Below are 14,067 nucleotides of genomic sequence, written 5' to 3'. Positions count from 1 at the left end.
CTTTGATGATATTAAGATTAAAAGATAGGCTAATTGGTACATCGTTGGATGGAAGCGTGGAACAAACAGGGACGAAGAAGTACTACACCTGACAGATAGAGAGTTTTTCTTTTTATGCAAGCAGCCAAATAGGCGGTATTAATTGTATGTTTTTTTTTTAACAAACCTTCAATTGTGAGTGTGCCACGTCTTTTTTCTTCTTCATCCTTGTTTGTTGGGTGCTTCCGTCCACCTATAAATTATATTTTGCCATTTGATCATGGCCTGCTGATAAGATGGGCACTCACCCTTGTGACCATTCAATCAAGCATGTTGATACATCATTCATGACACTGGTTCTACATCAGCTTTGAGAACCCCACCTTCATTGAATGAGGGGTATGGTCTCGGCTAGATCTAGTTTAAATCGAGTTAAGGATCATGATATTTTGCACGACAAGAGGTGGAAAAGAAGACGAGTCTTTCTCTGTTATTAGACTTTTGTCTTGTGAAATTTTTGACCCTTCACCTTCTTTCTTACCAATTTCTAGCGATGCTGCAGAAGGGCAAACGCTTAACCCAAAAAGAGTTTATTCTTATGTTAACCAACTTTCAAAGCTCTTTTCATAGCTTTTCCCTTATGTCTTTGCAATGCTACACCTACTAATTCCCAAGAAAGGGTAGAGATTGTTCAAAGTTCAGGGAAACATCCAGAAATAGAGCATTAAGGTACAGGGGAACATTTGCAGAATGGCACCGTATCATATTGGAAATGATAGAATCTTTTTACCGGCACGGTGTGTGCATCTCTTTCTAAGTAGAGCATGCAGAAGCTCAGTTTTCACATACAGAATTACACGATTCAAGTAGAAAGCACCTATAAAGGTTAGGGCTCAAAAATGCACTCTGTGCAAGGATTGCGAACATATGAATGTAGGTAATGCTCAGTATACCACGGCACATCATTCTTGGGGATCTAGACATTATTGGTGCTTACAAAAAAAAAGCCTGAATGGAAGTTTTCGTTTAGAAACGGCTCTTATATGCAGAGAAGCTAGGTACCTGTAACAATTTAGTGCATGAGTTGAAACTCTGGCGACATTGAGCGCAGTCTGGTACACCATGGAAGAGGACACCAAGCCTTTATTTTCGAACCTGCTAGAGGGAGGTGGGGGAGGGCGACGAGGGGGGTTCCTTGCTTTGCATAGTGTTGTGTCTGTGCAAACACTTTTGGGCTGCTGGGGCCGAAGGCATTTCTCCGGGCGGTACTTTGACGCTTTTGACGACGTGGCTGCCTAGAGCAGAAGAAGGGAGACGGGGGTGCCAGGCTGTGCCCCCCGTCGGAGCGCCCTTCCGCCGGATGCGGCACTGCTTGCTGCCGTCATTGCGGAAAGGGTCGGGGGGGTCTTCTTGCTGTCCCCGTTGGGGGACCTGGCACCTCTTTGGGGCAGGCCCCGGATCTTGGGGGGGGCCCACAGAGCTGCGGGGTCAGTAGCACCGGGAAGCAGCCCCTGCGTGGACGGAAGAACCCTTTCCAACACTCCTGACCGGTGATTGTACCCTGTTTTATGTGCTACCCTTTCGGTTGTTGCTTGCAACTTTCGCGGCCTATAGGGGGAGCACCGTTTCCTATTGAAACGGCTGTCGTCCGGGAGATTATTGTAGAACAACAGCAAGAGGTCATGTCCGCTACCTGTGATTCTAATTTTGTAAACTACAAGCAATATAAGAGCCTTATCTCCTATCTCCATGTCGGGAAGGTGTGATCAAGCACCTTAGTTTTGAAGAACTAGGGAGCACGATTCTCACATCGCTGAAATGTGTGAAAGGTTGCTGGCAGTATCAAAATTGCAAGGTGGCCCTTCAGTTGTTCCGCCTCCATGCCCTGAGCTTCCTACCTTTGACAACGGCATCTCGTGAGCTTTTGGCATGCACACACAGCCAAAGCACAATAAAAGGCAGCGAGCATGCACTGGAGGCAGGGCGTTCGAAAGAGAGGCCCTGCTGTTTTCCTCATGTCAGTGGCTTTCCATTTTTGGTGTGTTATGTAAAAAAGAAAAACTCGAACAAAACAAGAGAGGATGATAGGACATGGCGGACACGGTAGAAAATCAACTAAGCTAGCTATCTTGCCTTCATCGTTGATGGGCTCATAGTGGGTTGACTTCAGACCCACTAAACATGTTTGCAATTTCATGCAGCATATGTTGTGTCCAGTACGCATCAAGCCAGCTGCATTTGCATGGGAATTACACTGCTCGTTTAGAGGATATTAACGGGAAAGAGGCGATTGTATGAAATTCCTCCTCATAAGGCCCTCATCTATTTTTCATGTTTGTGTGTATATGGTTTTGTGGGTATGGTGCCTTCCCACCATGAAATGTCGGGGCTTGTAAGGGCATTTACTGTAATTGGAAACGACGGCAAAAGCATAGTTCTGGCCGACCATCACCAGCTCTTCTGCATTACCTGCATAGTTATACTTTCGATTTATGCTTGCAGTTGTCTATGAACTTTTTGGTGGTGTTTCTGTTTCTCTTCACAATTGCTGGTTTGCTCTACCTCACCATTGCAGCAGCCAAACTATGTATAGTATTAGTGGATCAGAATGACTAAGGCCTTAAGTGAGTCCTTAACTTTAACATGGCCTCCACATTTTTATCGGCACTTTTTATTTTCCCAACTTAGTTGTGATGTCTGAAGGGCCCGATCTCGTAATCTTGTCCGGCTTTTCTAAACCCCGTGTCCCACCCTAACCAGCAATTGAAACTGGAGAAATTTCAGAAGTAGGTCACCGCAAACCAATGGGGGCAAATTTTTGTCTCATTTGTTGTGCACTCCACTTTAGCCTTCAATTTTTCAACTTCGAGGCGTCGCTGCATTAAGGGCAGGTTGTTCGCCTTAAGTCAGTTTGGAGGGAAAGCTGGTTAGCTGAGTTAAGTCAGGCTTGGTAGGGCAGGCAGGGTCAGGTCTCCCTCACTCCCAAAACGGCTAGGGACTCCCACACGTGAGTGCAACACTCCAAGGCCGTATTGCTGCATATTCTACGTCATCTTCCGCAGGCAAGCAGGGGACACAAGATGAACATGACTATGAGTGCTGCATCAGTGTTCAACTTGGACTCGTGTTCTTGCTGATAGCACACAGTCCCAGCGAACGCTGACACAACCGTCGTGTTAAGTCTGTGGCGTAAAAAATTACGCACTATTGCCTTGTGATCTACAACGAAGACCCGAAGCCGGGTGAGGAGGTTGGTGAAATATTACACTTTGATTTATCACCAGGGGCAAATCCAGCACTCCCTTTTCTTTTTTTCTTTTTTTTTTTTTTTGGGGGGGGGGGGGGGGGGGGACGGGCGGGGCGGGGGCGGAAAATTTGTAAGGATACTATTCTATTCTTTCTTGTGCACCAGGGGGTCCACCAATGGCAAATTGCCCTCCGAGAAGGGGGGAGGGGGGGGGGGGGGGCGGCCGCCCCCGTCGCCCCAACCCCCTTGGATCCGCCACTGTTTACCACAAAGGTGTCCCAAGGTGGTGGAAGTATCGCTTCAAAATTTTAAAGAAACACTTAACTGAGTAAAAAGTAAAAAAAAAAAAAAGAAGTTATAATCCCTTTTCTCTACCTACGGCGTCCGTCTGCTAACCGCGCCCCTTCTGACTGACGCAACAACCGACAGATGGTGGCAGGAGTGGCTTTAAAGGCTTTCACCCTGCTTGGGGACCTAGCTGTGGTAGAGGTACGTACGCACCGTGACGCGAGAGAGTGAGCGTGGGGCCTAAGCCCCTCAGCTGGGGCTTGCGGGGTCCGGCCCCGCGGGGTGGGGTGCCCCGTTGGGGAGGGCGGTGGCGACGTCGTCGTCGGCCAGTGGGTTGGTGCGCACGCTGCCCCGCCTGCCCAGGAGGTAGAAGGTCATGAGCATGCCCTTGCCCTTGACGGACACCAGGCCCCTCTGCTCCAGGCTGAAGCCAAACGCCTCCAGGATGTCCGCCGTCTCCTTCACCACCTGGAGCACATGGCAACTCTGACATGTGACTGTACTCCGGCTGGTTCGCACAGTTGCGACTGCTTACGACCGGAGAGGCTAAAACCGTTATTAAAGGAATACTGAAATGAAATTTGTATTGCGAAATATGGATGCAGAAGCGTTGAACGCGACTCTATTAACTCCAATACCTCTCTCATACATCAATATCTCAAAGGGATGGCCGCATTTTTTTTTTTTTTTAAAGAAGCGCGCGATCAAGCGAGGACCCTGACGTCACCATTTTTCTGGAAGAGTTGAGAATGAGCGGAAGCGGCCTCGCTTCTCTCCTCCTGGCTTCGACGGGACGAAGTGAGGAGGAGAGGAAATGAGAATCGTGACGTCACATGTCTCATTAACCGCGTTCAATCGCGCATTTTTTTTTTTGAAAAATCATTTTTATTTGTTAGGGATATTACTGTATGAGTGGTGTTTTTGGGTTCTGCAGCGTCCCGCCTATCGCCCCAGCCCTATTTTGCTGACCGTTGCACAAACAGTCCTAAAAGGCCACTTCACACACTTGCGACCGAATGAGACAAGAGCGGTTTTTAAGCCTCTTGCATGGCTTACGGCCGGATGCACCGCTGCGGAGCCTGTCGTAAGTCGTCACAAGAGGCTTAAAAACCGGTCTTGCCTCATTCGGTCGCAGTGAAACACAAGTGTGTGTGTGTGCGTGCGTTCGTGTGTGTGTGTGTTTGGAGTGGGTGAGTGAGTGAGTGAGAATGGGGCCTTGAGCAGTCACAAGAGGCCTAAACCAATACTACCTAGAATAATTAAAGCCTCCCCTCCCTTCATAAAACGTCATCACAGTGGACTCGCGCTAACCGTCTGACCTTCGACGCGCTGATTGAACACGAGCCCCGGCCGAACACTGACGCAGCACTCGTGCCCAATCTCTGGCCTCGATCGATCTGACTGTGATGACGGTAAGGAGGCCTTCTGGTTACCTTGGTGGTGTTGCCTAAACCCCGTTTTAAATTGCGACTACTTACGACCGACTGCGCAGCTGGTCGTAAGTCGCCTCCCTGGTGATAAGCAGTTCAGAGCCGTTTATACACCTTTCCAAGAAGCACTTGACCCCAAGGGTAGCAAACCGTTTTCGAGCCCATTCACTGGGTGACTTTCACCGGGCGGCGGAGAAAAGCTCACCGGAGAAAAGCTCACCGGAGAAAAGCTCACCGGAGAAAAGCTCACCGCAAAACCGGCAGATGCGGAGAAAAGCTCACCGATTTTGTTTTTAACTTAGCGGATTCCGCGCCAAACCTGGCAATTTAACACAATTCGCATTCGTCACTTCATTTAACATATGTCCAGAACATCGTACACCGGTAAAAAAGACAGCAATTTATTGACAGCTGACAGTATGCCGTCGGTAGCTCTGTCAGATGAAAAGGTTTGTTCTTTGCGAGCTAATATGAACCGTTTCAGCTCCGAATATTGTGCACTGCCTAATAGAAAAAAAGGCGTTTGTTGATTTAATCAGAGTCCGCTACATGTTTTCTTTCTATTAATTTCACTAACAAACCTTTAGTTGCGAGAACAGCTTCGTCTTGTGTTTGTTGTCTTCACTCAGTCGCCGTCATTTGAGCGGTTTTCATCATGTATAACATTTGCCAACTCGCCCAATTTTCTCCTTTACATAATACGAGTTCTTATATAGTTCACGAGTAACAACAATGCCAGTGTGCGGCTCTGAAGGTCATGGGTGGCTCACCGTTGAAGAAGCACTATTCCACAAAGGCAACGTGCGGATCGCCAGCACGAACGGCTAGAAAACGTGCATGTCCGTGGAAGAAAGAAGCCTCGATATTCTACTGACTGTTTTATACTTTTTTCAAAAGTTAACAAAAGCTTCAAAGAGAATTTCAAGCGGCGCGTTGTTGCGCATCCACTTCCGGATATTCGGCATTTACAACATTGTTTTTTTAGGTTTTAGGCAGACATTAAGTTTTCAACTTTTTCCTGTTCTTCAAGTTCATAAAGCTCTCAATTAGGCTTTCGTTGCCTAGAGAGCAGGCCACAAAAACACTCGCCCGCAATTATTATTTTGGGAGCAGTATACCCAATAAGCTTAACAAATATTACAAACAATTAGATTTTCTTTTTTAGAAAGTTGACGAATTTTAATGATAAATTGATATATGTTACGCATGATCCAACAGCCTTTATATAAATAGAAGAAAAAAAAAATCGGTAAGCCTTTCTCCGCATACGCTCCGCATCCGCCGGTTTTGCGGTGAGCTTTTCTCCGGTGAGTTTATCTCCGGTGAGCTTATCTCCGGTGAGCTTTTCTCCGGTGAGCTTTTCTCCGGTGAGCTTTTCTCCGGGATTCACTTTCACCGGCGTCCCTGCTAACCCTAACCGAGTTGACTGATTTCGATAGGCGTAGCCTGCATAGGCGCAGTTTCAAACACTGCTGGCGGCTAAATTCTTGTCTTGCTGTACTTTGTGTTTCGTGGTGCATGCATTTTCCCGGGTTCTTGAGAAAGAATTATACCAGATAACAGACAAAAAAAAAAAAAAAAATACGCAGCACACATAAAAAAAAAAAAAAAAAAATGTAGGAACTTTAGAAAAGGGCGAGAAAACGTCGAATGCAAAAGAGCAAAAACCTAGGTAGAGAACCGCGCTGAGCGGGTCTTCGCAGTCCAAGAGAGTGGCAGAAAATTTCTAGCTGATAGAGGGCGCGAGAGTCACGCCAGCCGCATCAGCAACATGGCGGCGGCCTAAGAGCGTTTTAGTCGTCCGCGTACAGCCTTATGTTCGAAGATATTTCATGTGTAATATCATTTATATACATTTTAAAAACAAGAAGAGGGAGTTAAAAAAAAAAGAAAAAAGAGGAGGGCTTAAGACGGAACCTTGCGGTACACCTGACGTGACATCTACATGCAATGAATTAATTCATGACAACGCGTCGTTTTATCTTATCAAACTAATTGGCTATCCACTGTAAAACGTTTTCATCATTGTTTAAGCTGTCTGGCTAATCAAGTAAAAGGGGGTGATTAGCCACATCAACAGCTTTCTTAAAATCCAGAAATATGCAAGCAGTTTGACGACCTTTATCGAATGAACAAGAAAGATTGTGATAAAGTACGAGCAGTTTTGTGCTACATGATAATCCACTTCAAAACCCATGCTGAACAGAAGTAAAAAAAAAAATCGTTAATATGACAGACAAGATTAGAATACATTACATGTTCCACTACTTTGCAGCATTCGCTCATTAAAGATGCGTAGGTCTATAAATTTGGACACAGCTTTTCTGATCAGTTTTATGTATCCGGAGCTACATTTCCGACTTCCTAATCTTCGGGGAGACATCCGCTTTCCAGCGACTTCGTGAATATCTCTCGAGACTGGCATATATTTTATTAATGAATTAATTATTTCTTTCTATTTACGGTATACTGCAAGCCCAATCTTGGTGGATCAGTAACAATGAAAAAAGACGATTTCATTGGCGTGCACCGCTGACAAGACCGTTCTTCCCGCTGTGGAGTTTCTTACCTGAATGTTCCCTGCCTTGCCCGTGCTTTCCATGCGGCTGGCCACATTGACTGTGTTTCCCCAGATGTCGAAATGGGGCTTGCGTGCCCCGATGACCCCTGACGTGATGGGACCATGGTTGATGCCTGCCGGAAAGTGCGGCAATCGCTGATATAGATATTGGGAAGAACACAAAACACCAACTCCTGTGACAGTGGTCTCTCCCTTCTGTAACTAAGGTTGCTGCTGTCACTGTTTCGATGAAACACACATGTTTACTATGGTTAGGCTGTAAAACCTTCTATACAAGCTTATAGTATGGAATTTTATAGAAGGTTTGGAAAATAACGCCAATACTACATAACAATGCTTTATCTCGGGTGACGTTTCTGTTTCCTTCCTATGCGTTAAAGGTGAACGCCACTGATTATTTGAGCTACCCGAAGAATGTTTTCTCGGTACTCGAGAACAAAATTCAAATTTCCCCGCGCTTTGTGGAGTGCGGTTCCACATCATCGATTCCACGTACATATTTCCATTTCCGCAAAAATCTCTAGGAAATCCTCTCAAAAAAATCCGCAGGAAAACCTCCGCGGAAAAGTAAGTATCCAGGAAAGCTCCTTTGACAAAAGTCTCCCGGCACCCCCCCCCTCTTTTCCCTACCTCAAGAAAGTGTTTATGGAAGCCTTTACAAGAAAGTCAGCAAGAAGGCCCCTACGAGGAGGTCTACAAGAAAGCCTAGGGAGCCTTCATGTGCGCTTGGGTGATGCCACCCTTTGTAATACCACTCGCCGACAAACCAACAGCCATTTTGGTTCTCGGCGATAATTCGTGGGGCTTATAACCCTCCCGGAAACAAGTACCTTATCTCACAAGTTCGGAGCAGCGTTGTGGAACCCACGGAGGGAGGATTAGCATTTCCCCCCTCGGAGGAAAGGGCACTTTCCGGTGCTCGGGGAAACAATGAGAGGAACAAAATGGCGGTGGAAGAGGGTGTGGGAAAGGGAAACAGGCAGTTGGCATCACTCTATGCGAAGCGCACATGAAGGCACCCTAAGAAAGCCCATTCAAGAAGGCCTCTAGGAAAGCCCCTACAAGAAAGCCACTCCAAAAAACCCTTCAGAAAAGACGAGAAAGTCCAGAAGAGAGCCCCTTCAAGGAAACCTCCCGGAAGGCTTGCACGAGCAAGCCGAGTGGCCACAGGTCAGGGGGTCCGCTTGCTTGGAGTCTGCTTTCCGGACAAGGCTTCTAGCTACAAGTACGAAAGGACATGCGTACCCATCTTGAGGACGAAGTTGTTGAAGCTCTCCCGGTTGATGTTGTTCAGCGTGTCCTTGAGAGCAAGCGCGAAATCCGTCAGCTGTGCCAGGTGGCCCCAGCGATCCTGCAGGCTGGCGCCAGCCTGACGGAAGACGTAAGCGACATAAGAACCGGACACTGGCATGTGTCATAGCTGCCACACGCGGATATAGTTGTACCGTCAAAAAGAAAAGTCGCAAATTAGGTAGTTAAAAAAAAAGTTTTATACATTGATTGAAAGCATGTCTTTTTCGTGACAATAATGTTCCTCGTCTATGGCATGGCCGACTTTCTCAGTCATTTCGTGGAGTTAAAAGTGTTCAATGAAATAGCAAAATCCTAATTGAATTGCGTTCTATGATACACAGGCAATTACATTCCTCGGGATCATTACGATCTTTTGTCAAGAAAAGCAGGGATAAACAATTTTGTGAATGTTACCTATAATGTAGGTTTAGAAAAAGTTATATACGTAAAGACAGGGGACGGGACAACACATGTGTTGTGTTGTCCCGTCCCCTGTATTTACGTATATAACGCTTTCTAAACCTACACCATTACCAACACACTCACTAACAAGTGTAACCTATAAGATTCAATGAAAAAAAACATTGTAGAGCTATGGAATAAAAATTATACGCGTCCAAAAGTAAGCTTTAGTAATTCCCCGGGAACATTGCAATGTTTGTTGTTCAGTTAAAATGCTCATCTTAGTGCATGCTCCGACGCGTTGATGTCCAAAAAAGTTTGGGATGGTTGTGTGCCCTTAGGCAAGGGGATAGGGGTGCTGTTAGGTGAATGAATAAATATCGTGCTTCCGTGTGAACTCCACTACAGGGAGCTCGCGTTTCGGTGTTGTTCTTCGACTTTCGCCTCTTGCCGAAACGAAGCGCCCGCAAAATAGTTTAGACATGATCGATTGGCTGAGATCCGTGGCGACTCCCTCGCCGGGGAAAGGAGGCCCGGGGTTGGAAGGGGGGGGGGGGGGGGGGGGAAGAGTGATGTGTTTAGTTTTTTTGTTTTTTTCGATATTCTTAAAGGTCATTCTGCAGATATCCCACACTGCCTGGTGTCAGTTAGAAAATTGCAGACGGGGAGCAAATTGTCTTGGAACGGCGAGGGGATGAATCATACTTTTGGTTTCTAAGCCAGGTGACGCAAGCTACCGCCCGTTATAAGTGGTGCTGCCATTAGCATCCATCCATCCATTGTGTCTTTACTCATTGGACTCGAGTTCCAACCGAACGCTGACGCAGCACTCGCGTCAACGTTACTAAAACACTCAGCTGGGAAACTCCCATAGAGACAACTTTGAAAAAGTGGCCCCAATCTGTCTCCGACCACCGAGCTAATAACGAACACAACGCCACATTTCTCTCGCAGCGGCCACTCGAGGAACTGCACGTGGCTACTATTTAGGCTTTAAAATCAGATACAGCGGTAGAGGTTACAGGGTTTAAAGAAAAGTTTATTGACACTGTAAACTGCAAGACGTAAATCACACCGGTATACAATAGGAACATGTACGCTACAAAGATGCAGGGACGGAGGTAACGAAAAAAAAAACATAACTATGGGGCGCCACCCCCGTCCCCCCCGGCGGACGCGCCGCGTTCTACCACCGAAGTTAAAATGCACCTAGGGCGGGACGCGCTACCTGAAAGGCCCGCTGAGGCAAGGTTGTATAAAAACAATATTAATTGTTCCGCAAAACTTTGCGAATTAAAGATGATAAAAACATCACGCGCCCATCATTTGGTACTAAACTCCAATAAATTTCATACAAAAAGAGTCTTTTCCTTTTGTTTTTACGCAAAAACAGGCTTTCAAAAAGCTCGAGGTGCCCACAGTGCAGACAAACGGAAAGGGGTGGCGCTGTTGTCGCATTTAGCTCGGTCTCGGTGGACGCCAGCGGCCCAGGCTTCGACGGCGAGTTTCCCAACTGAGTGTGTCAGTAACGTTGACTCGCGTCCAATGCGTGCCCCGCGCTGAACTCCGGTAGGTGACGTCGTCAATCCAGCCCTGCGGCCGTGACGTCACTAGTTTAGGCTCCTCCTCGCTCACCACGAAGCGTCAGCGCACTTTGTCCCACATCAGAACACCAGTTGGTCGCGAGCGTTGCGTCACCGTCGTCCAATCAGCGCACGCTCGTATGTCTGTGAAAGTGCACTGACGGGGGGTGAAGAAGAGTGCGCAGGGGCAACACCGGCGTGGGCACGGGGAGGGGGGGGGGGGGGGAGGCAGTGGTTGCCGGGCTGGTTTATCTAAATGATGTTGAGGGATATCGCAGGCGACGGCAGCAGAAACTTAACTTCACAAGCGCGTTTCCCTCCTTCCCCGCAATCGCCCGCGTCGCCACAGGTATATGCTCGGTTGATGGATGGGTAATATATCGATTTGGGAGGGAAAGCTACCCGTATGAATTCAAATGTCTGTCTTAAACTGAACTGCATTTATACACGAAGCCTTGGTGAAAACAACTCGAAGAACAAGATGAAAATACGAACAGGACAAGCGCTCTTCGTCTTGTCTTTCGCTCTAATTGTTTTTACGATGTTTATCCAACCAGCCCAGCAGTTCATTTCGAAACGAAAGCCGTTCGCGTTCAAGATGGCCGTCGTTGGAGTGCGGGGCCTCCATACACCTTACAATTGAAAACGAGCGTGTTGGTCAATTGATACAAAAGTTGAAAGTATAAAACAGAGAGGACGAGGACGAACAGATGTCCTGTTCCCGTCCTCGTCCTCTCTGTTTTATACTTTCAAGTTTTGTTTCTTATACCTAATTGAATTAGCGTCGCAGGGCGTGATGCGTCTTTTCCCGAAGTCGAAACGCCGCAGTTTCTGTTGGATGAAACGTTGCTCGAGACGACGGTCGCGAAAACGTCGCGGTGTTCAAAGAAAAGAAGTCTACACGATGAAAGGAGATCCCGGATCGAGTGACGTGCTACGTTCTTAGGTACGTATTCCGCCCTACCCCTGGAACGAAATGAATGCGCGTCCGTCGACGCTGGAAGCGGAGGGGATCGATGCTGATAGTCGGGATCGAGTTTGAGTATAGAGCGTTTGAATACCTCCGATAACGATACGACGTATACGCAAAGGCGTCAGGGGAGCACGTCTATCGTTATCGGAGGTATCGGAACGGTGTACGAAAAATCCCCTAGTTTTATTATTATTTCTCGTTTTATTTTATCACAGCGGTGACTGAACATGCAATGGCTGCGCGAAAGCAAACTATACAGCGAGCTCCAAAAATCAATCGATAACTATTATTCGCGGAAGTGTGGTCGGGCGCCTGCCTTCCTACAACTGTTGTAATGCAAAAAAAAAAAAAAAAAAAAAAAAAAAATCTTTGTGTTTTTTTTTTTTTTTAGCAAGAAAGTGTGTCTGCTGCACCTTTTATTATGCCTGGAGATTGATGGCGTGCGTGTGTGTGTGTGTGTGGGGGGGGGGGGGGAAGTGTTTCGTTGCCTAAAATTAACATACCTGGTTGCAGTTCGTTCACAGCGCACTTTTTGAAATCCAAGCTATAACATGGCGGACTTCGGGGAGCTGATCAAATTACCTGCGCGGCCAACCAGAGAACAGGGGCTTCTTTTGAGGACACTTTAGATTGATTTTACCTTTTAATCTTTCCATACGGGGTGTTTGATTCTCATTCAAACAGATTAAAAAGAAGGTGAGAGTTATACGAGTGTTGGTTTAAACAAAATATTACGCAACACCTGCGGGGGTAGAAGTTTCGTTGCTGTCTTCGCTGAAACGCTTCGGGACAAGCTTAGGTTGCCTGATTCTTGAGGGGAACAAAGGGGGGAAATAATTAGCTTCGTAGAACGAAAAGAAAGGTGTATTATAGCTGCGCATATACATGATCAGCGCCATTTTGTTTGATCCCTGATATCGGCTTCCGCTTCGAGGGCCCACAAACGTCTAAATGTTCGACGAATGTGACTGCGACGGACCTGATATGCGGTGGTGCGCTTCCGTTCGTATAATTTATGAAGCAGCCGGCATCTGATGAGTAATTCTTTGATAAAGCAGGTATACGTGCTTCTGCGTGTCCGGCCTTGCGTGGGTATATATACGCACGCCGTCGATATCGTTCCTTTTGTTTTCCCGCAGTCGAGGGGAGCTTGCGCAGAGATCGATCCTACTTAATTCCCTATGGCCTCGCGAACAGAAAGCGTGATTTCGAGCACGCAGGCTAAGAATAATAGTCCTTGATCCCTATGCGGAAATCAAGTCGTCTGCTTCTTGCGCAAGGGTGGCTGGCGGTGAGGTCAGAACTACGCCGAGTTCTGATTGAATTTGATTAAAAGGAAAGCGTCCTGACAGCATCGCCCCTCCTGTGCAAGAAGCAGAGGAACCTGCGCTTTGTGTAGCTATTCCTTGCGCTCTCACGTCACGCCGCGCTGCGGTAAAACCAACGTTACTAGATGACCTCAGTTGTGGAACTCGTGCGGCGTGGTTCCAAAAGTCGCCACCAGAGAAGCCCTTTCCCTGGCGGCGCTGCGCATGCGGCGACCCGGCGATGTGCGCCGGTGCGATGCGAGCCGGGCCGCCTGGCCGCCTGGCTGGCCTGGTCACAGAGCCCTTTCTGGCAAGCTCGGAGGAGTTTGTACAGCCTAAAGTTACTGAATCTGGGAAAGTAGCGCCATTGCCTTCCCACCTGCTAGCCGGACACAAACAAATACCAACACACAGACGACAAAACCTCTCAAGGCGATTGGCTCATCGCTCTCAGCTCTGACGCTTCGAAAGGGTTGTTAAAACCAGTGGCACGAAGATTGCTATGGACCATCATCGTACTGAAAGCGTTCCTCGGCTAATATGAGCGTTTTTGGCACTGTGCATGCAATAAACTTATCACTCATGCTTATTTCCACAGATCTCTTACAATTATGTTGCTCCTCTTGCGTGTTTCAAGGCAGCAAAAATTATCTTTCAATGCTCCCAAGCACAGGCGCCGCGTGTGATACCGTAGCTCCTCGTACCGCCACCACCCGCAACGTTAGTGTTTGGAGGCACTGTAAAATAATTTTACTGTCTTGAAACACGCAAGAAAAGCAACATAATTGTAAGAGATCTTGGGAAATAAGCATGAGTGATAAATTTATTGCATGCACAGTGCCAAAGACGCTCATATTGGGCGAGGAACGCTTTCAGTACGATGATGCTCCATAGCGCTCTTGGTGCGACTGGTTTTAATGACTCTTTCGAAGCTTCGCAGCTTTGAAAGGGTCCAAAGTGGCGGTCACCATGGCAACCGACAGC

General features: G+C 47.3%; 1 protein-coding gene across 1 annotated transcript in view; it reads right to left on the bottom strand.

Moving 5' to 3' along the window:
* Positions 1–1,104: 1,104 nt before the first annotated feature.
* Positions 1,105–14,067, bottom strand: part of LOC8043607 (adenylate cyclase type 3) — a 77,760-nt gene continuing 64,797 nt past the window's right edge. The window contains exons 14-17 of the mRNA XM_029990129.4: positions 8,771–8,894; positions 7,514–7,638; positions 3,728–3,982; positions 1,105–1,490 (exon numbers count right to left, since the gene is read on the bottom strand). Of these exons, the coding sequence (XP_029845989.1) occupies positions 3,764–3,982; positions 7,514–7,638; positions 8,771–8,894 (468 nt within the window). The 3' untranslated portion in view covers positions 1,105–1,490; positions 3,728–3,763. The remainder of the gene's footprint in view (positions 1,491–3,727; positions 3,983–7,513; positions 7,639–8,770; positions 8,895–14,067) is intronic.

This window comes from Ixodes scapularis, unplaced genomic scaffold, assembly GCF_016920785.2.
Source record: "Ixodes scapularis isolate PalLabHiFi unplaced genomic scaffold, ASM1692078v2 PGA_scaffold7__128_contigs__length_106722199, whole genome shotgun sequence".
NCBI classification, from domain to species: Eukaryota; Metazoa; Arthropoda; class Arachnida; order Ixodida; family Ixodidae; genus Ixodes; species Ixodes scapularis.
The sequence above is the reverse complement of the archived record's forward strand: the minus strand, read 5'-3'. Positions and strand labels throughout refer to the sequence as shown.